This window comes from Bos grunniens, chromosome 13 (assembly GCF_055505025.1).
Source record: "Bos grunniens cultivar Pamir isolate PY7600 chromosome 13, Bosgru_T2T1.0, whole genome shotgun sequence".
Classification (NCBI taxonomy): Eukaryota; Metazoa; Chordata; class Mammalia; order Artiodactyla; family Bovidae; genus Bos; species Bos grunniens.
The window spans coordinates 6309582-6331197 of record NC_141177.1 but is presented as its reverse complement, the minus strand read 5'-3'; the positions used below and the strand labels follow the sequence as shown (position 1 = coordinate 6331197).

General features: G+C 44.8%; 1 protein-coding gene across 5 annotated transcripts in view; it reads left to right on the top strand.

Moving 5' to 3' along the window:
• ARFGEF2 (ARF guanine nucleotide exchange factor 2) overlaps positions 1-21616 on the top strand; it is an 83726-nt gene that overhangs the window by 38077 nt on the left and 24033 nt on the right. For all 5 annotated transcript variants that reach the window (XM_086331486.1, XM_086331488.1, XM_086331487.1 and 2 more), the window contains 14 exons: positions 796-904; positions 1857-2025; positions 3845-3956; positions 4484-4689; positions 6005-6089; positions 6192-6363; positions 6987-7138; positions 8319-8447; positions 9471-9629; positions 14028-14175; positions 15299-15398; positions 17635-17675; positions 17777-17946; positions 20887-21038. In XM_086331486.1, the coding sequence (XP_086187612.1) occupies positions 796-904; positions 1857-2025; positions 3845-3956; positions 4484-4689; positions 6005-6089; positions 6192-6363; positions 6987-7138; positions 8319-8447; positions 9471-9629; positions 14028-14175; positions 15299-15398; positions 17635-17675; positions 17777-17946; positions 20887-21038 (1904 nt within the window). The remainder of the gene's footprint in view (positions 1-795; positions 905-1856; positions 2026-3844; positions 3957-4483; positions 4690-6004; positions 6090-6191; positions 6364-6986; positions 7139-8318; positions 8448-9470; positions 9630-14027; positions 14176-15298; positions 15399-17634; positions 17676-17776; positions 17947-20886; positions 21039-21616) is intronic.

Below are 21616 nucleotides of genomic sequence, written 5' to 3'. Positions count from 1 at the left end.
GGCCCAGGGAGAGCCAAACCATCTTAGATGCTATTTTGAGTCTAAAATGTTTGCAATTTTTAAAAGATGACCTGCAACTCACATTCACATTCAGCTTTTTAGTTGAGAAGTGCTACTTTTTTTTTATATATATATTATCTATTTGCACCAGGTCTTTACTTGCAGCATGCAGACTCTTTAGTTGTGGCATGTGGGATCTAGTTCCCTGACCAGGGATCGAACCCAGGTCCCCTGCACTGGGAGCATGGAGTCTTAGCCACTGGCCCACCAGGGAAGTCCCGAGAAGTGCTACTTAAAAAAAAAAAAAGTATTTACCTGCAGAGTAAGCCTTAAGATGGAATGCTTTTGTGTGTGTTCAGGGGATGATGGTGTCCACGGTCATTTATCTGCTGCATAAGATTCTTTACTCTTTTTTCAGGGTCACTAGTTAAGACTCTCCCTTTTTTTTTAAAAAAAAAATGTGTTTTAAATGTTTGGTTGGTTGTTTTTTGTTTTGTTAATTTATATAAGCAATGAATGAGAATTTCACTTTAAAAATCCAAATAATACTCTTCACTTTAGTAAAGTACACATCCCATATTTTTGCAGATAGGGAGTTTGTAATGAACACCTTTAAAGACGATCATGGTTTTTGCAGTGAGCCCTCAATGTTTACGTCACGGGTTCCCTCTTCTTGGGTCAGTAACTCTAAACGTCAGTGATTATCTTGTATTGTCACAGGATTCCCAGAGCCCTCCAGACGTCTGCACTTAGTTTATCTGCTGAGTCTCTGTACTTGTCACCTTTGTCCTTTAGGAGCTCAGTCTCAGGAAGAAAGGCCTGGAGTGCCTCGTGTCCATCCTCAAGTGCATGGTGGAGTGGAGCAAAGACCTGTATGTGAATCCCAACCATCAGACCAGCCTGGGTGAGAGACCCCCCAGTGCACACACACACACCTCCCACCCGCCACCATCTGCCAATCACAATAGGCTGCCCACAACTTTTGGAAAAAGCTATCCTGATACAGTTGTCTTGCTAAGTTGCTGCTAAGTCAGTTCAGTCGTGTCCAACTCTGTGCGACCCCATAGACGGCAGCCCATCCGGCTCCCCCTTCCCTGAGATTCTTCAGGCAAGAACACTGGAGTGGGTTGCCATTTCCTTCTCCAATGCATGAAAGTGAAAAGTGAAAGTGAAGTCGCTCAGTCGTGTCCAACTCTTAGCGACGCCATGGACTGCAGCCCACCAGACTCCTCCGTCCATGGGATTTTCCAGGCAAAAGTACCGGAGTGGGGTGCCCATACTTGTCTTAGAATTAGCAAAATACTTTAGTTTGGGAAATACCTGAAGTGTTTTAAAGGTTCTGCTTTTTAATCCATCTGAAACTTGGGTGGGGGTTGGGTGGAGATAGTGTGAATTGTGCTGTAACTTCATTTTTCCAGAAAACCATTTATTACAACTTTTTTTAGTAGTCTTTTTTCCCCTCACTGATTTGAAGTACCACCTTGATGGTGTAGCACACCTCCCTGTGTGCATAACTGTTTCTGAATTTGCTGTTCTGTTGATTTGTCTGTTCCTCCGCCAATCCCGTGCTTTTCGGATGCCTAGAGTTCTGCAGTGAGTTCCAGGGCCTGCGAGGACAGGCTCTGTGTCTTGTGCATCTTGCACTTTTATTCTTTCACGTGAATTTTAGGGTTAGCTTATTTTCCACAAGCAAGTTGTTAAGTAAAGTAACCGCGATATTGAGGTTTTCGTGAACCTTACAGTACAAAGCTTATTGTTACAGGCCTGGGAAAGGGAACCGTACGGCCAGACCTCAGCTCAGCCTCGCCTGCGTCCCATCTGCTCACTTGGTTGCCTTTGCTTTTACGTCGTCGCAGGTCAGGAGCGGCCCGTGGACCAGGAGATGGGGGACCTGGCGAGGCGGAGCAGCGTGACGTCCATGGAGTCCACAGTGTCCTCGGGGACGCAGACAACCGTCCAGGACGACCCGGAGCAGTTTGAGGTCATCAAGCAACAGAAGGAGATGATTGAACACGGCATCGAGCTGTGAGTGTGGCTGTTGGCTGGCTGAGTCTCTTGGGAACCTGGCTTTGACTCCTGAAGATGAAACGCCTGTTACAGATGACCGGGGCTGGCGCTTATGGTCAGGCCCGATCAAGTCGCACTGAGTGCGCGTGTGAGTGTGTAAGAGAGAAATCTAATAGCTTTGTGTGGTTGATGCCTGGTCTTTTTTTCCTTTCTTCCTAATTTAAAAAATTTAACTAGTTTAGAAAATGCAGAAAAGTATAAAGCAAGAATGTTAAAATCACTCATAAAATTACTACCTAGAGGAACTTGCCATTGGTAACTATTGTACTTCAGCATACACAAAACTTAATTTTTGCCATATTTGTGTTATCTACTTTTTTTTTTTTTCTGAACCATTTGAAAGTAATTTGTAGCCATCACATTACTTAAGCTCTACATGGCTGAAAAATAAGGACCTTCTCCCATATAATCACATCATCATTATAGAATCATGAGTAAACATGATTTCTTTCATCTTTCATACACAGAAATGCATACATTCTCACATGCTGTCCAACTTTTGAATGGTAAGTCAATTTTGTAAACTCAATTCATTTTAAAAATTGATGTTACAGTACTCATTTATTGGATTGGCCTAAAAGTTCACATGCATTTTTCTGTAACATCTGATGGAAAAACCCAAACGGAATTTTTAGCCAACCCCCAGTGTGATTATTTCTATTCTCACCATCCCTTGCATCCCCTCAGTGTATTCTCCCACAGCAGCTAAAGGAATCTTTTAAAAACTCACATCAGTCTTACCACTCCCCTGCCTGCACTCACTCCAGGTTTCCCATTTCCTCCCCACAGCCCTATCCAGCCTCCAGCCTCCCTCTCTGATCTCTTCCAGTAGTCCTGGATCTTATATGAGTTTCAGTCCCTTGAACATCTCAAGCATTTGGCACCTTTGCACCTTCTGCTTGGAATATTCTTGGGTCTTTTTCAACCTTCAGGCTTGACAAAGCATCTCTTCCTCAAGGAGGCCCCCAGTAACCGCACTCTCTGGACAGGTCCAAGGTCACCTCTGTCCCCGCACAGCCTTTCTTCACAGCTTTTGCCACAGTTTGTGTTTCTGTGCTTCTTTCAGTCCCAGTGCATGGCGTGGTGAATAACAAGTTGAATTTATATAGCGGTTATATTTGCCTGCCTTTAACAGGAATTACAGAAGTAACTACTCAAGTGCCGTTGAAGGAAATCCCAGAGTACAGAGTCTAGACTGTTACAGTGGCTCTATGGATGTCAGAAATCCGGCTTCTTTTATCTTTCTGCTTCACCATCCTGAATACAATTTTCATTTTCACCGTTGCCTCATGGTTTAAGATGACTGCTGGAGCTCTGGTCATCACACATGTATTGTGGGGAAGAAGGGGGAAAAGCAAAAGACGTATATCCCCTGCCCCCCTCAGCCAGGTCAGCTTTGTTTCAGGATTCTTCCTAGAAGTACCCACACCAGTTCTCATCTCTCACCGGCCAGAACTTTATCACATTGCCATACTTTGTCTAAGGGAGGCAGGGAAGTGTGTTTTTTATCCCAGATAGTTGTGTGCCCAGCTAAACAACTAGGTCTTATTAGTGTTGGAGAAGAAGAAAATGGCTTTTGGGTGACAACCAGCAGAGTCTGTTAGAGCTAGGTCAGAAATTAAAGGTGGAATTGAGAAAAGCTACCAGGACACACAAGACTTTCCGAGCTGATATGGGATGACTTGTTCATGGTGTTACTGTAATTTGCCTCAAAAGCCAGCTATTTCCATCCCCTGGAGTTTGGAATCAGCAATCTGTGTCCCGTCTCTTGAAACAGATTTAACAAGAAACCCAAGAGAGGGATCCAATATCTCCAGGAGCAGGGCATGCTGGGAACATCGGTGGAAGACATTGCCCAATTCCTGCACCAGGAGGAGCGTCTGGATTCTGTAAGATGGGGAGCTGGGCACATACTTGTGGGTTCTTCTGTGTGGCTCTGAGACCTTACTGGCTTTCACCTAGAGACTGGCTGACCCCTGAGTGCAGTGCCATTGTCTGCACTCCTGTTTATGGTAGTCCTGTTTATCCCTTGGGCTAGTGTTGCAAGAAGTTCTTTACAGGGAATAAACCAGCCTTCTGACAGGTGGTTGTTTATTTGGGGAGACGTTGTAGGAGCTAAGTGTCCCTTGACTGCCAGAAATTGTTCTTTCGGGTGCTCATCTGCAGCTCAGCTCCCTGTTGAGTGTGTCTTATCATTCCTCCATTTTTCAGTGCCTTTCTTCATGGCAGGGCCAGCTGAACCTGGGGTGGTTTGGCGGTTGGCCAGGCTTAGGGAGTGACCCAGCTTTTCTAGCGGCCCAGCCCATCCTAGGTATTGAGAGCCGGGACAGTATTCCTGCCTTGTTTAACTGAAGTGTCTTTCTCTGGGTGTTCATATTTGACAGTTTTTAGTTGTGAGTGAGTGTGTATGTTTCAGACCCAAGTAGGTGATTTTCTGGGGGAAAGCATGAAGTTCAACAAGGAGGTGATGTATGCCTATGTGGACCAACTCGACTTCTGTGAAAAAGAGTTTGTCTCAGCCCTGCGGACATTTCTAGAAGGTTTCCGCCTACCTGGAGAAGCTCAGAAGATTGATCGGCTAATGGAGAAGTTTGCTGCAAGATACATAGAGTGCAACCAGGGGTGAGCACCGTGTTTAAGTCTCTTCCACCATGTTTTTGCCGTCCTCAGAGCATCAGTCTTCCTGTGGTTGGGGGTTCGGTTTAATCTTTTTAAATCTGTGCCCAGCCACTAAGGTTTCTGTTCACTCTGCACCAGCAGGCACTGTGCTGAGGGATTATCTCATGCAAGAGCGCCTATTCTTTAATGTCTACAACATTTGATACATTTATATATTGTATTATGGCTTCCCTGATGGCTTAGATGGCAAAGAATTTGCCTGCAATTAGGAGACCCAGGTTCGATCCCTGGGTGGGGAAGATCCCATGGAGAAGGGAATGGTTACCCTCTCCAGTAGTCTTGCCTGAAAAATTCCAGGGACAGAGGAGCCTGGCAGGCTGTCCATGGGGTCACAAAGAGTCAGACACAACTAAATGACTAACATAACAGGGTTGCCATGGTGGTGATAATTAGCCTCTCTGTCATCTCATATTAACTATTTCTTTTTAGCTTTTGGGAGAATTAAGATCTAGAAGAGAAGGCAATGGCACCCCACTCCAGTACTTTTTTTTTTTTTAACTAAACCATGTTCTAAGAGTTTCATCTAAGGAAATAATTACCCATGTGTCCAAATAGGTGTTTGAAAGGTCATGCATCGAAATTTTAGTTGTTCTAGGGAGAGATTAGATGAAGGACAGCCTAGATTGTCCCATCAATGAGAGACTGATCTTTAAAAAACAAAGTGTGGTGTACCACTCCTTCAGAGAAGGCAGTGGCACCCCACTCCAGTACTCTTGCCTGGAAAATCCCATGGACAGAGGAGCCTGGTAGGCTGCGGTCCATGGGGTCTCTACGAGTTGGGCATAACTGAGCGACTTCACTTTCACTTTTCACTTCCCTGCATTGGAGAAGGAAATGGCGACCCACTCCAGTGTTCTTGCCTGGAGAATCCCAGGGACGGGGGAGCTTGGTGGGCTTCCGTCTGTGGGGTCCCACAGAGTCAGACACAGCTGAAGCGACTTAGCAGCAGCAGCAGCAGCGTTGCTTTAGTAATATGAAACATTGTAGCATATAAAAAAGTGAGTTTCTTTTCTTTGGTTCACATCTCTTCTGGTCTTTTTTTGTTTGTTTTTAAATTTAATTAATTTATTATTTACTTATTTTTTCTAAACTAAGTTTTTCTAGACTCTGGGTCATTAGTTATCATTAAGTGGCGATGAAAGCATCTGGGGAGCACTCGGCCTGCTTTGCACGAAGCGTGTCTCCCTAAGCCCTGTTGCCGCCGTCCAGCCTTGTCTCTGTCCGTGTTCTCACATCTGAAATCTTTTTTGTTTTTTAGGCAAACTCTGTTTGCTAGTGCTGACACTGCGTATGTCCTAGCATATTCAATTATTATGCTAACTACAGACTTGCACAGCCCTCAGGTAACATATTTTAATGACTTAAATACTACAGTAGCTAAATAAATAACTATTTGGGCCACTGGATGTCTCCTAAGTGGATTCTTCATTTTTTTTTAATTTCAGGTAAAAAATAAAATGACAAAAGAGCAGTATATTAAAATGAACCGGGGTATCAATGATAGTAAAGATCTACCTGAAGAGTATCTCTCAAGCATCTATGAAGAGATAGAAGGCAAGAAAATTGCGATGAAAGAAACAAAAGAACACACAATTGCCACCAAATCTACTAAGCAGAGTAAGGTCTAGTGGCAAATTATTTCTCAGTCCCAATGTTCAGGTGTATCAGAATGCATGATTAAGTTCCCTGGTGACAGATTTCATTTGCATATCTTGCTATCTGAATAAGAAATGTGATTAAATTAGTTATTATGATTACATTGACACTCTCACAGTATCACTTAACTTCTTACTAGATTTGTAATTAGTTACAAGAGGCAATTTAAAATAATCTGAGAGCTAAATTACTCCCAAAAAATGTTTCTTAAAACTTTGCTGTAATACCAGGGGTGATTGCGTCAACCCTGATTAGAATTCTCCTACTTAAGACCCCTGCAAGGCTGTCAGTCTCATTGGTGAGGCAGCAGCGTGTCCGATTTAGAGCACAGGCTCTGTAGCCACACGTCTGAATTCAGGTCCCAGCTCTACTGCCTGTTAGCTCTGTGGCCCTGGGCAAGTTACTTACTGTTTCTGGGCCTCGTTTCCCACCAGTGAAATGGCAGTAATACTTGCTACAGACTCAGGAAGTAGTCCTCGTGAGGAGGATTTGTGAGTTAATTGTTGTAAATCTTTTGAAACAGACCCCGGCACATAGCAAGCACTCAGCGAGTATTAGCTGCTGTTACTCTTATTTCTTTGTAGGTGTCGCTAGTGAAAAGCAGCGACGGCTACTGTACAACTTGGAAATGGAGCAAATGGCGAAAACAGCCAAAGCTCTGATGGAGGCCGTGAGCCATGCCAAAGCCCCGTTTACGAGTGCCACTCACTTGGACCATGTCCGGCCAATGTTCAAAGTGAGTATACAGAGAAGTTAAGACACGGCTGAACCTGATTCTAGAGTTGATCAGCCAGAAGCTCACCAGCGAGTTTATAATGGTGAAGAGATTGGGGAAGGGAAAGGCCACATCTGGTGTTTCTTTCTGACTAGTAACTACAGCGAGTCCTTCCTGGAAGCCCCGTGGTGTTGCTGGGGATACGTCAGCACAGGCTCAACAGTCAGAGCATCTAGTTTAAGCCCTGCCTTTGCCACTTTGTTGCTCTGGAACTGGGATCAGGTTATTCAGCCTCTCTCTGTTCATCATCTGTGAAATGGGTCCTGCAGGGCTGCTGGGGGGATTGAATGAATGAATTATTCAGGCAAAAGAGACAGCTTTATTGTGATATCTCATCTCAGTGGCCTCAGGGTTAGCCTATAAGAAGACATGAGGTAGAATAAAAGCCATATCCTTGGGACTTCCCTGGTGGTCCAGAGATGGAGGCTCCATGCTGCCACTGCAGGGGGCACAGGTTCAGTCCCCCGTGGGGGAGCTGAGACCCCACTTGCCAGTTGGTGCAGCCAAAAAAACAAAGAAACAATATCCTAAGTTCTCTGTTTTTTAAATGTCTAGAAAAGGTACATGTTCTAAATATATAGCACTCACGTTTTCTCTTAAGTTTTTAAAGTAACTGCTGATATCCTGTTGATCACTTCTAGATATTTGTGTGCTTTTATTTTCAGGGAATTCACAAGAAGGTTGGAGGAAAAGTAAACTCTTAAGTAATCTGAATTAGGAAGCTTTCAATAAGCTAAGTTGATAGAACCTAAGTTGCTTATAGATTTTACTTTGCATGCCAACCTCTGATTGGCAATAGGTGCCTGTGCACCGTGTAAAGGATTCTCCAGCCCCGATTAGACTAAGCAGGGAGTGGGGTCTCTGATGGACTCGTGCTGTCTGCCATGAGTACAGTAGACGTGGTGGTGGCCCAGTAGCCACGTACGTGCCAGCCTTCCTTTAGAACTGTGCGTTTAGTAAATGGCATGCTATAGTGATGACTCTGACCCTGGTTTAGGAGGAATTTTTATTTCGTGTTGTGAATGAATCAGAATAGCTGTGAACTTGACATCCTGGCTGTGCTTGTAACTAACAGTGTGGCCTCTAAGTGCTCTTCCACACTGAGATTCCAGACGTTTTCCAAACCTTCCTCCCTTGGTAGCTGGTGTGGACGCCGCTGTTGGCAGCCTACAGCATTGGACTGCAGAACTGTGACGACACTGAGGTGGCCTCGCTGTGCTTGGAAGGCATCCGGTGTGCAATCCGGATTGCCTGCATCTTTGGAATGCAGGTGGGTGTACGTTCTCACAGCTCCAGAGAAACTGGTGGGCTGTGTTCTTCAGGATTTGGCAAAATTTAGAAACAATCAGATATTTCCAATTAGCTGAAAACTTCTCAGCAGACACCTTACTCATGCCCACTGAGAGGAAGACGACAGATTTGTGCTGGCAACAGCCTGACTGGGGGAAGAATTGGCAATTTGGATTAAAAACCATTTTTGAAGGTAGGTGGGTGTCCAGGCTACTCAATTGGACTTGACAAAACAGCCTTCCTATCCATCTGGCTAGGTGCCTGGTGCTGGAAATAGTGTTTTCCTTTTAAAACCAGCTTATTATTTTAATTTCCCTTATTTCCAGGTCTTCTCTGGGGGAAATAAGTAGTTCAGTGGAAACTGAATGTGTCTGTAAATCTTTTGGGTCTTGAAAAATTCAAGCAAATAAGCAAAATACAATTCTAAACTCTTACGAACTCAGGAAGTTGTCAGTTTCATATATCCTAAATCACTAAGAGTTTGTACCCCTCTATTTGGAAAACCTCAGTCTTCTGTTCCCATGTATCTTACAGATAGACATTTTCTTTTGTACCAAGACCCCAGGCTTGGACTGCAGACAGTCTGGGTTTCACACCTCACCTCTGCTGCTTCTCTAGCCTAACGTTGGTCTAGCCACCTCCTCCCTGAGTCACCCTTTATTTCCTCATTTGCAAACTTGAGATAATAGACCAACCTGCAGGACTGTTGTGGAAATGAGTGTTTACCTGACAGCCTTAGCATTCAGCAGATTGCTCCGCCGCTCCCTCAGAAGGGAGGTCAGTGGCAGAGGAGAGGCTAGTCCTCAAACGTGCGGTGAGGTTATTTGGGTAGCGGGAGGACAGAGGCATGGAGTACCTGGTGTGGCTCGGGTGTGTTAATGTGCGTACAACCTGTCCCCACGTGTGCGGGAGGCAGCAGAGAAACCAGTGCTCAGTCCCTTCAATGTGAGACCCATCTCACCCAGGCCAGGATCTCAGCGTCACCTCTCTGCCTCCCTTGCAGCTGGAACGAGATGCCTATGTCCAGGCCCTTGCGCGCTTCTCCCTGCTGACGGCCAGCTCCAGCATCACGGAGATGAAGCAGAAGAACATTGACACCATAAAGACGCTCATCACCGTGGCTCACACTGACGGCAACTACCTCGGGAATTCCTGGCACGAGGTGAGCGTCTCTGAAAGCCCCATGGTTGCCTTTTCTCAGTGAGGATGAGCCCTGGCTTTCCTTCCATTCAGAGTCCGTCTCTCTTGGGTCAACTCTGTTTCTCTGCAGTCAAGCCTCGCTTTAACTCTGGGTTTTGTCTTACTCCCTGTGTCCCTCATGTATCAGAAAGTCAGCCTCCCTGGGGCTGCAGCGAGGGAAACGCCTCAGGTCCGCCACCTCACCAAGTGCCCCCAACCCCATCGCCAGTGTCCATGCGGAGCAGACCTCTGTCGTAGCCGCCTTCTTCCCACAAGGCCTTGCACCCCTCCTGAGAGCTCTTACTGCAGGGAGTGGATTTAAAACGAAGTCCAAAGCCCAGTTTCTCTCCCACATGTAGCAAAAAGGACGTGGTCAGCATCTAACGTGAGCCATGAAGATTGCCAACAGGTTCACTTCTTTTTTTAAACCATGTTCTAAGAGTTTCATCTAAGGAAATAATTACCCATGTGTCCAGACAGGTGTTTGAAAGGTCATGCATCGAAATTTTAGTTGTTCTAGGGAGAGATTAGATGAAGGACAGCCTAGATTGTCCCATCAATGAGAGACTGATCTTTAAAAAACAAAGTGTGGTGTACCACTCCTTCAGAGAAGGCAGTGGCACCCCACTCCAGTACTCCTGCCTGGAAAATCCCATGGATGGAGGAGCCTGGTGGGCTGCAGTCCATGGGGTCGCTATGAGTTGGGCACGACTGAGCAACTTCACTTTCACTTTTCACTTCCCTGCATTGGAGAAGGAAATGGCAACCCACTCCAGTGTTCTTGCCTGGAGAATCCCAGGGACGGGGGAGCCTGGTGGGCTTCCGTCTGTGGGGTCCCACAGAGTCGGACACGACTGAAGCAACTTAGCAGCAGCAGCAGCAGTACCACTCCTTAGGTTATATGGACATTTAAAATGAAGTTGCTCAGGGGACTGCCCTGGCATCCAGTGGCTAGGACTTTGCCTTCCAATGCAGGGGGTGCAGGTTTGACCTGTGCCCAGGGAGCCAAGATCCCACGTGCCTCTTGGCCAAAAAACAAAATATAAAGCAGAAGCAATATTGTGACAATTCAATAAAGACTTTAAAAACTGTCCACATCAGAAAAAAATATTTAAAAGAAAAAAAGATAATGTTTCTGAAAGGAGAGACAGCCAGCATTACATGTTCCCTGATGGATGCACACGATGCCACTTAAGAAATGTTTTTGCCTAAAACTCCAGCCTGAGTCAGTTCAAGCCTCCACTGCTTATTTGAAGGAAATGTAGGGGATGGAGGAGCGCGGTAAGTGGCATCATGAGAACACAGCCTGCGAACTGTGGGATACGTCAGACTCTCAGCAAATGACCAGGTTCTTCAACAAATAAATCGGAAGAAAAATAGTAGAGGGGTGAGGGAGAGAAGGAAACATATAGAGAGAAGTCTCTTTCTGTAAAGAAACTTCAGAGAAAAACCGATAAAGATGCTACTGAAGATGGTCTTTAATACTTTGATCACAATGTATTAAATTAAAAAATCACTGTATAAGCATGGTGCGGCATCACCCTTCATGCCAGGCATACACAGAAAATGAGACTAGAAAAGATAAATGAGCATGTTAGCATCCTCTCTGTGTGATAGAATTATGGATTTATTTTCTCTTTTTCCTTCAGTTGTATTTTCTTTTTTTTTTTTAATTTTATTTTATTTTTAAACTTTACAATATTGTATTGGTTTTGCCAAATATCAAAATGAATCCGCCACAGGTATACATGTGTTCCCCATCCTGAACCCTCCTCTCTCCTCCCTCCCCATAACATCCCTCTGGGTCGTCCCAGTGCACCAGCCCCAAGCATCCAGTATCGTGCATCGAACCTGGACTGGCGACTTGTTCCATATATGATATTATACGTATTTCAATGCCATTCTCCCAAATCATCCCACCCTCTCCCTCTCCCACAGAGTCCAAAAGACTGTTCTATACATCAGTGTCTCTTTTGCTATCTCGTATACAGGGTTATTGTTACTATCTTTCTAAATTCCATATATATGCGTTAGTATACTGTACTGGTGTTTTTCTTTCTGGCTTACTTCACTCTGTATAATAGGCTCCAGTTTCATCCACCTCATTAGAACTGATTCAAATGTATTCTCTTTAATGGCTGAGTAATACTCCATTGTGTATATGTACCACAGCTTTCTTATCCATTCATCTGTTGATGGACATCTAGGTTGCTTCCATGTCCTGGCTATTATAAACAGTGCTGCGATGAACATTGGAGTACACGTGTCTCTTTCCCTTCTGGTTTCCTCAGTGTGTATGCCCAGCAGTGGGATTGCTTTAAAAAACTGGCAATAGAACTGCCTTATGACCCAGTTGTACTTTCTAATTTCTCTACCGCCTGAAGGTATTACTTTTTGTTTTAGAGGGAAAACTAAGAATAGAGGCTCGGGTGTAGAGAGTGGTAGGGCTGTGATGACCTGGAAAGGAAATTGCTGGCAGCCTCCTGCCGCCACAGGGATCACACAGTTCAGGGGGAGGGCCCGGGGCTAGACAGCTGGTTGGGGTGTCCGCCTCTCTGCCTGTGTGACATGGCAAGTTACTTAGTCTTTGAGCCTCATCTTCCTCCTCTGTGCAACCTTCAGAGGGTTGTTGTGAGAAGGAAAGGAATTAACATGTGGAAAATGGATTAGAACTGAATTTGGCAAGAAGAGAAGGAAATGGCCGCCCAGTCCAGTATTGACTGGAGAAGCCCATGGACAGAGGAGCCTGGTGGGCTACAGTCCATAGGGTCGCAGAGAGTCAGTCATGACTGAAGTGACTTAGCACGTACGAGAGCTTAGTAGCTCTTAGCTGTTAGTCACCATCATCATCTCGGCACATACCTTGGTCGTTTTTCACCCCATTGTTCCTTTCTCTGTCACCACTCAGAAGTATTCCATATTAGTAAACATGGGAGGGGTAGGTTGTCATTGTTTTCAGTTATGTGCTTTATTAATAAATTATTTCCTGTTTCCTGAGGAATCAGTGTACCCTAATGAATCAGTAGATAGCTGCTGTCTCCCCTAGAACTTTCTTTTTCTTTTAACTAAGAGATACGTTAATGTGGGGCCCCTGCCAGTTGCCGAGCGTACAGCGGCATCTGGAGATGTTAATGAATCAGCCAAAAAGAGCCATCACTGATTTGATGGTCAGACACTCTGAGAAGTCAGGTTGGAGTCAGTAAGTCCTTGGCCACAGGTGTTACATACATATCCCAGCTTCTGGAAAAGGGAGGTCATTAGCAGTTTACTAGTAATAATTTAATAGTATGACATGTGGACTCTCTGTGGTGGATTCAAGTGCCTGTCTTAGTCAAGGGGAAGGCATTTTCTAAGTGAAAATCCTCAGCAGTGCTCCGTGATGTCGTGGAGTCCCATACTCTGGGACTGGGTTATAAGGTCACCATGGAAAGCAAAACTCAGCCGTAGTCAGAAGTCCCCATGGAAATTCCTTAAGAAGGGTTTACCTGGAGATGTATGTGCCGTCCCTCCTCAAGTTTCAAGCAGCCAGTTTTTGCTGCAGTAGAAGTTGAAGCCGGTCTCTGTATTCAGATGAGCTCCAGGTGAGAGAGGGCCATGCGTGGGTGTGGCTTCTCCAGCACCTGAGCCACCCCATGGGGCTGGGAGATCGTCTTTTCTCCTACCGCCCACCCATGCCAGGGCATGCCCTCGTTTATTCTGTTAACCAGAAAATAATCTCCAAGTGCTGGGGATTCAGCAGTGAACAAGATAGAGTTAATGCCCTGTTGGCACAAGAGACAGAGAACAAATACATGACATAATGCCAGAAAGTAAGTACTTAAGAGAAAAAAAAAAAACTGCATGGCCAGGGGATGGTGATGGGGAGGGTGTGTGATCTCAGGTGGCTGAGGGAGGTCTCTGGGGACACGGGTCTGAGCTGGGAGTCTAAGGGGTGAGCCATGGGGAGGAGCGACAGTAACATGTTCAAGCATGAGGAACAGCCGGTGTGCTGCTGATCTGAGGTGGGGGTGGCTGAGGGGGCGGGAACGGCATGGTGACAGGAGTCCTCCACTCTGATCAGATGCTTTGTCTTTATGGAGCGCTTATTTAAGTTTGCATAAACGGAATCCATCTCGCCTCTCTGTTGTACCAGTTTTTCTTTTGCTCATTTTCTCTTTCCCTTTTTAATGGTTTAAAAAATAAAGTAATGAGGTCTGTCTTCCAGACCCACACTCAGGGGGTTGCCTAGCCAGAAGTAGGGAAGCCAGCCTAGTCTCTCAGATGTTATCCTCTCCTGAAAGGCTGCATGTTTCAGAGAATTCTGTAATGACTGAGTTAAGGGGGCACTGCCCTTTTCGGCCAATGAAGCGGGAACTCATCTCTTCACGCCCTCTTTCCTCAGATCTTGAAGTGCATCAGCCAGCTGGAGCTGGCTCAGCTGATAGGAACCGGCGTGAAGACGCGCTACCTGTCTGGCTCCGGGCGTGAGAGAGAAGGGAGCCTGAAGGGCCACACGCTGGCGGGAGAAGAGTTCATGGGCCTTGGCCTCGGTAAGGCGCCAGGCCCCCCAGCCGGCCGCTGCGGATTCACCAGTTAACAGGCAGGAAGCCCTTGCCTCATTAGGACCGTAGATCACCTGTTTCTTATGTGCCAGCGGACAGGATGTCTGTTAACGGAGTGGAAGTGCTGCCTCAGCTCTCAGTTGTGATGAAACTGTCGAGTAAATGCTAATTTTATCGACATAAGCAGGGTGCATTACTTTTCTTTCTATGCATATAAGTATGTTGGGGGGTGGGAAGCCACCTGGTGTTCAAGGAGTGGGTGTGCGTATTTTTAGATATCAGATAGATTCAACCTGTCTTCCCTGTTCATTTGGGAGGCTGATATTAATAGGTATCCTTATGAAAGTAGGGTTATTTCTGGTGAGACATTGAACTGAGAGACTCTCTTGTCAGTGATACAACAATAACAGTAAAAAAGGGCAGACATGCCAGGCACATTCTAAGCACTCAGTTTGTATATTTAATTCATTTAATCCTTGTAACAACTCAGTGAGATTGGGGCTATTATCCTCATTTTGTAAATGAGATAAGTGAGGCACAGGGGGGTGAAGTGCTATGAACGAGGTGCCGTTTGGAGGAAGGAGCAGAAGTAGGTTTCAAACCCAGGTCATTTGATGCAGAGAGGAGACTCCTTGGTCCCACGAAACACTGGTTGGAGTTGTTCAGCTAAAAGTACAAACTCCAAACACAGGGGAAGGGTAACAGCACCTTCTTCTCGGGGTTTACGTCAGGATGACTGAAGTGAAACCCTGGAGAACGCCTCAGATCTTCAGCAGTTTTAAACCGTTACATGTTCTAGGAGCTCTGAGTTCGTATCAATCAACTTGAATTTGTTTTTCTAAACATAGACATTTAATACTATAAAAAATACAGAAGACTGTTATGACAGAGAGATGGATGGTAAAGGAAGAGAGAGAACTTGCATAAGAACGTATTCCAGATGCAGAAATGCCAAAACCTGAGTTAGTTTTATTCTGCCATCATCGGAGGGGTTTTTTTTCGCTTGCAAACCAGTCTCACAGTCTCTTGTCTGCGCGCTGATGTCGCGGGAGACTTGGTTCTCTTTACTTGACTGTTTCAAGCACTGTTGCTTTTGTGCGCTGTGTTTCAGGAAATTTGGTGAGTGGCGGAGTGGACAAGAGACAGATGGCCAGCTTCCAGGAGTCCGTTGGCGAGACCAGCTCTCAGAGCGTGGTGGTGGCTGTAGACAGGTAATGAATGTGTTCTCCAGTGAAGCTGGACCACCCGGTGCCTTGGCACCTTCTGTGTAGTTGCTGGGTGTGAGGGATCCCTAACCTGTCTGATTGTTGTCACCCCGGATCACTCAACCTGAGGAAGAGCAAAAGCAGCACATGTGGCCCACAGCTGCTGGTCACCTTCACATTCATTGGGGCTTTGATCTTGAACTGTCATAACTTTTTAAAAACTACATGTTGGGGAATTCCTTGGCAACCCAGTGGTTAGGACTCTACACCCTCCCTGCCTAGGGCCTGGGTTCAATCCCCAGTTGAATCCCACAAGCCATACAGCACTGCCAATAAGTAAATAAAATTGTAACTAACTTTGTGACCAAATTATGTCAAAAACAAGTTTCTGCTTGTTCTAATGTTTTGAATTTCCTTAGTTTAGAAGTCACTTTTTTACAAGTTTGGAAGAGTATTGCATTTAAAGCCTGTCTGTGAGTGAGGGCTGGCCAAGTTGGCGTCTCCATTTCTTTTCCTCTCAGCCTTTCAGTTGCTTCCGTTTACTTAAAACTTGACCTAAGCCTCTAAGAGAAATGCAGATATTCCCATTTGAAGGTATTCATTATGTTGTTGTTTAGTTGCTGAGTCGTGTCCAGCTCTCTTGTAACCACCTGGACTGTAGCCCACCAGGCTCCCCTGTCCATGGGATTTCCCAAGCAAGAACACTGGAGTGGGTTGCCATTTCCGTACTAGGGCTTAAAATAGGAATTTTCTTAAAAGTCAACAAACTCCAGAAAATTGCCATTGAATGATCATATACATTAAATATAAATAATTTCAGGTAATAGCAGTATAGAATTTATGACATCATTTGTATTGCTGTCAGAACAATTTTCTTAGTGTTTTAAACTCTTTGTTAGCATGTTTTGATCGTCTTGCTCCTGTTGCTTTTCTCCTCTCCAATAGAAATACTGTCTGTGACACACTTTGGTTGAGTTTTCCCCGCCTTTTCCTCTTAGGTTTGGGCTGATAGAACAAAATGTTTGTTCCTTCCTTGTTTCTCTGCCTCAGCCAGAGAGTGGGCAACAGTAGCTTGTCTAGCACCTCTCTGTGTGCTTACATTTCTCAAATTGAGACATAATTCATACATCCTAAGACTTGCTCTTCTGAAACGTACGTCCAGTCAGTGGTTTTTAGTATATGCAGAGTTGTGCAGCCGTCTGACTTCAGAGCTTTTTCATCACCCCATAAAGAAGCCCCACATCTTTACAGCTCCTGTAACCACCAGTACACCTCCTGCCTGTGTAGATCTGCTCATTCTGGACATTGTTTGAATTGTTTTATTTTCCCCTTTCAAGTATGTCTTTTTTGCCCATGATTTTGGGGCTCTTTTGTTAGTTGCTAAGTCCTGTCCAACTCTTCGAGACCCCGTGGACTGTATCGTCCTCTGTCCATAGGATTCTCCTGACAAAAATACTGAAGTGGGTTGCCACTTCCTTCTCCAGGAGATCTTTCCAGACCAGGGATCAAACCAAGTCTCTTGCACTGCAGGAGGATTCTTTACCACTGAGCCACCAGAGAAGCCCCTCTGTTGTTAAACACATATATATTTACAATTACTAGATTTTCTTCACATATTAAATCATTTATCATTGTAAAATATTCTTTGTCTCTAGTAATGACTCCAGTGTTGTATTGTCTGGTATCAGTACGGCTACTCTTGTTTTCTTTTTGTTAACTGTTTGCACGTGGTATTTTTTTCATACTTCTACTTTCAGCCTATTCGGGTTTGAATCTAAAGAGAGATTGGCAGGATGGATTAAAATAAATGTGGTCTAACTATATGCTGTCTAAAAGATTCAGCCATTTTTCTTGAATAAACATTGTCCCAAGCCTTTGGTAATTTCCAGAGTTCAGATCTGAAAAATTTGTTGAATTTTTGTAAGTTTTTTGGTTGCTCTTATGGAGGAACACCTTTTTAAAGGTCCTCAGTCTGCATCCCCCTGCTGTGGAATACCATGTTCCACGCTATCCTATCTTGACTCTCCCCCGTCCTTTTCATGTTGCTTTTCTCTTCGTACCAGTATAAGCGTTTCTGCTCTCAGTGCACCTCGTTGACCAGTTCTATACCTCTGATGCCTCATAATTTATTTTAGTGGAAGTGCCAAACCTGAAATGTTTCCTTTTTGCCTTTTCTGAATGTTTGAAATTGAACCTTCATCTTCCAAATTTAATTTCGTTATATCTGGAATTTTCTTCCTAGAATTTTTACTGGCTCTACCAGGCTGGATGGAAATGCGATAGGTAAGTATTTGACTCACCTGTGACAACTGCAGAGCCTCCTGTTATAACCGTCTGACCATTACTAACGCGGCCTCGCGTGTGTTGTTGGGTCTGGCCTGTAGTTGACTTTGTCCGCTGGCTGTGTGCCGTGTCCATGGACGAGCTGGCTTCCCCCCACCACCCCCGCATGTTCAGCTTGCAGAAGATCGTGGAGATCTCTTACTACAACATGAATCGGATCCGACTGCAGTGGTCCCGAATATGGCATGTGATCGGAGATCACTTCAATAAGGTAACTCTTCAGATTCAACAGCCACTCAATTGATGTCCAAAACAAAAGACAGGCGGCTAAATTCAAAACACAAGCGATTGAGTGTTTAGGTGCCAAAGTTCACTTTCCCTGTGGAGTCAAGAACAGCTGATAGCATACTTACTACTGGTAGAACTTAATGGAGAATGAGTTAAAAATCCATTTGTGTATAGAATACTTTAATATCCCGTATTTAGGATGTAGGCTCACACCATAAAAATCATTACAATCACTGGACAAACATATTGGTGCTTGAAAGCATTGCGAAATCCTGAAGTGCCTCTGAATGACCGAAGATTACGTTAGGTTCTTTATAGTCGCATTATAAATGTCACTGCTCCTTGTTTTCTGGCTTCCATCGCCACCCCTCATCTATAATCTTTCTGAGGAAACTAACATTTATTTAAATCAGAAACAAGCCAGAGACTTCTGTGTTCTAAACTGAAAACTACAGAGAGAAAACCAGATTGCTGTCACGAGAGGTTTCACTGTATACATGTAGACACATGCATGTGTATACTGAACAAATGAAATCAAAATATAGATTATGTACATAAATGTGTGTATCTGTAATGTTATTTGCTTTTTAAGGGAAAACTAAAAGCTTAATAATACTGTTTCCTACCAAAACACATTTCATGATTTCAAAACAATTTTCTTAGGCCTGGAGAAAAGAGTTGTATAACAGATGCTTAGAAATAGTGTTAATAAAAACAGCTTATCCAAAAGAGAACTGCTCTCTCTACGTTGAATAGAAGAAAATCATGAGAAATAATTGGGATTTAGAGCAAACAGTTGAGTGATGGTGAATCATTTGTAGCGTTTGCCGATTTCTGTGGTGTAAATACCGCACAGTGGTTGATGGGCAGCTCTCGGTATGGTGTCACTAAATGCAGACTGGGGAGAGTCGGGCACTGTTGGCTGTCCCAGGCAGCCGTGGGACCCCACTGAAAGGAGGCACAGTCACGTGCAGCCTTGGTTCTAATTTGGCCCATCAGCTAATCTGAGGTCTTTGTTACTCTGCTTGCTTATCAGCTCTACGTGAGGCACTTCTGAGCACACCATCTGTTTAACAAACTAGCTGAGTGCCTTGTACCAAGTAGTAGACAGATGAGGTCCCTGCCCTCATGGAGCTCACTTGCATTCTGTGATAAAATTGTTTAGCTACTAAGTCATATCCGGTTCTTTTATGACCCCACGGACTATAGCCTGCCAGGCTCCTGTGTCTATGGGATTTCCCAGGCAAGAATACTGGCATGGTTTGCCATTTCCTTCTCCAGGGGATCTTCCTGACCCAGGGATTGTACTTGCATTTCCTGCATCAACAGACGGATTCTTTATCGCTGAGCCGCCTGGGAAGGCCGCGTGGTAAAATAGCTGATGGTAAAGGGTCAGGCGTTGGCAGTGTGTCCAGCTGCTCTGGAGGTGACCTTTCTGAACCCTCAGTGAGGACGGAGCCACAAGAGCCTGTCGATGACCCAGAGTAAATGTTTGTTGAGCAAAGGGTAACATTGCCACCTAAAGTAATCAAACCACTCAGCACCCATCTTTCCCACCATTCTGGGTAAATAAATTCCTAGTGAACATCACTGATAGGAACTTGTATGAGATGGTAAATGTGAATCATTAGCGTGACTGCACCTTGTATTCTTGTCCAGGCCTATGACACACCTGAGACCTAGGCTGGCAGGTAGTAATTAGACATTTCATGGTTGTCGCCTCATCACATGTGCCAGTTCCATCTCATCAGTGCTGTGAGGCGCAAGGTTGTGGCGTTCTCGGTTGCTCAGTCTGGGGCTCTTCACTCTTCACCACCACCTCAGAACGGTGTTCCATTCCCCATGGGAGCCAGAGCGCATGCGAAGCCTGTGGGTTTGAGCAGGCGGGTGATGGACTAGAGCTCTCGGGCTTCCCACAGTCACTGGGATGGTCCCACGTTTCTCCTCTTCTAGACTAGGGCACAAGTATGTCCAGGGGTGCTCAAAGCTCGTAGGGTGTATTCCTGAAGCTGCCAGGGATTTTTAGCTAGGGAATAATAATATTGTTACTAGTCTCTAATTACGTCAACATTACATGAACACTTTAAAGTATTACAGTTAACAGCACCTTTGACCATCAACAACCCTCAGCCAGACTGTCATCAAAGCTAATTATTTTTTTTAATCCATTCGATATACAGGCCAACCTCAGAGATACTGCAGGTTCAGTTCCAGACCAAAGCAGTAAAGCGAATACCCAGTGAAGTGAATCATGAGAACTTTTTGGTTGGCGGCTCAGATGGTAAAAAATCTTTCTGCAGTGAAGGAGACCTGGGTTCAGTCCCTGGGTTGAGAAGATCCCCTGGAGAAAGGAATGGCTACCCACTCCAGTATTCTCACCTGGAGAATTCTATGGACAGGAACCTGGCAAGCTACAGGCCACGGGGTTGCAAAGAGCCGGACATGACTGAGCAATTTAACACTTTCAAACAAGTTATGCTTACTCTATGCTGTAGTCTATTAAGTGTATAATAATAAAAAAACATACATAGCTTAATTTTAAAATAGTGTATTGCTAAAAAATGTAAACCATCACCTGAGCCTTCAGTAAGTTGTAATCTTTTTGCAAATAGTAGCATCAAAGATCATTGATCACAGATCATCGTAGCAAATGTAATAATAATGAAAAGGTCTGAAATAGTGTATGAATGATCAAAACGTGACTCAGAAACACAAAGTGAGCATATTTTAAAAGCATGTTTAATGTATTTTGTTGTGAAACTTTAAATTGTACAGGTAATAGCCAAGAAAGAGCTTTTTCTCCTCCTGAGGTCTGTTTTCCCAGAGCATTTCTTTTGAAGGCAGGCTGTGTGTGAGGTTCAGAACCCCACGTCCACAGTTGCTCCGCTGTGCCTGTTTCACCTCTCCTCCTGTTCCTGCCTAGGTCGGCTGTAACCCCAATGAGGACGTGGCTATCTTTGCTGTGGACTCACTAAGGCAGCTCTCCATGAAGTTCCTTGAGAAGGGAGAATTAGCCAACTTCCGTTTCCAGAAAGACTTTTTGAGGCCTTTTGAGCATATTATGAAGAAAAACAGGTATGTGCATTATTCTGGAAGATCCTTAGACCCCTGTTGGGGTCTAAAAGTCTTAACAAACTGAGTACCTTGTACCAGGTAGTAGATGAAGTCTCTGTCCTTGTGGAGCTCACTTGCATTTTGTGATGAAATAACCACACAATTGGTCTTTTTTCCTCTCTTGTTGATGGAAGCAGATAAAATGAGTGGACTGTGATTCACACCTATTGTCTCTAAGTAAATCCCACTGAGATCTCTCCGTCACCTTCCACAGAGGGCAGATTACACCACTGCAGCTCATAGAAATTATGCATTCTTACGTGGGCTGGTGCCAAGGGAGTTCAGAGAAAGGGCCACTGCCAAAGTATCCTTGAACAGGGGGAGCAATTGTCTGACCCAGCCTTTATGCCCCAGGGAGGTAATAAGGGAGGTCAGGACAGCTGTCCTTCTGAATTAGTCACTCTGTTCATTCATTCACTCAGCCTGTATTTTTTGAGGCCTGCCATTGGCTACGTACTGTTCTCACTGCCAACCATACAACAAAACAGAAAACAGTCAAAAGTTCCTGGTTTGTTTGGCCCTGATTTGATGATCATTGC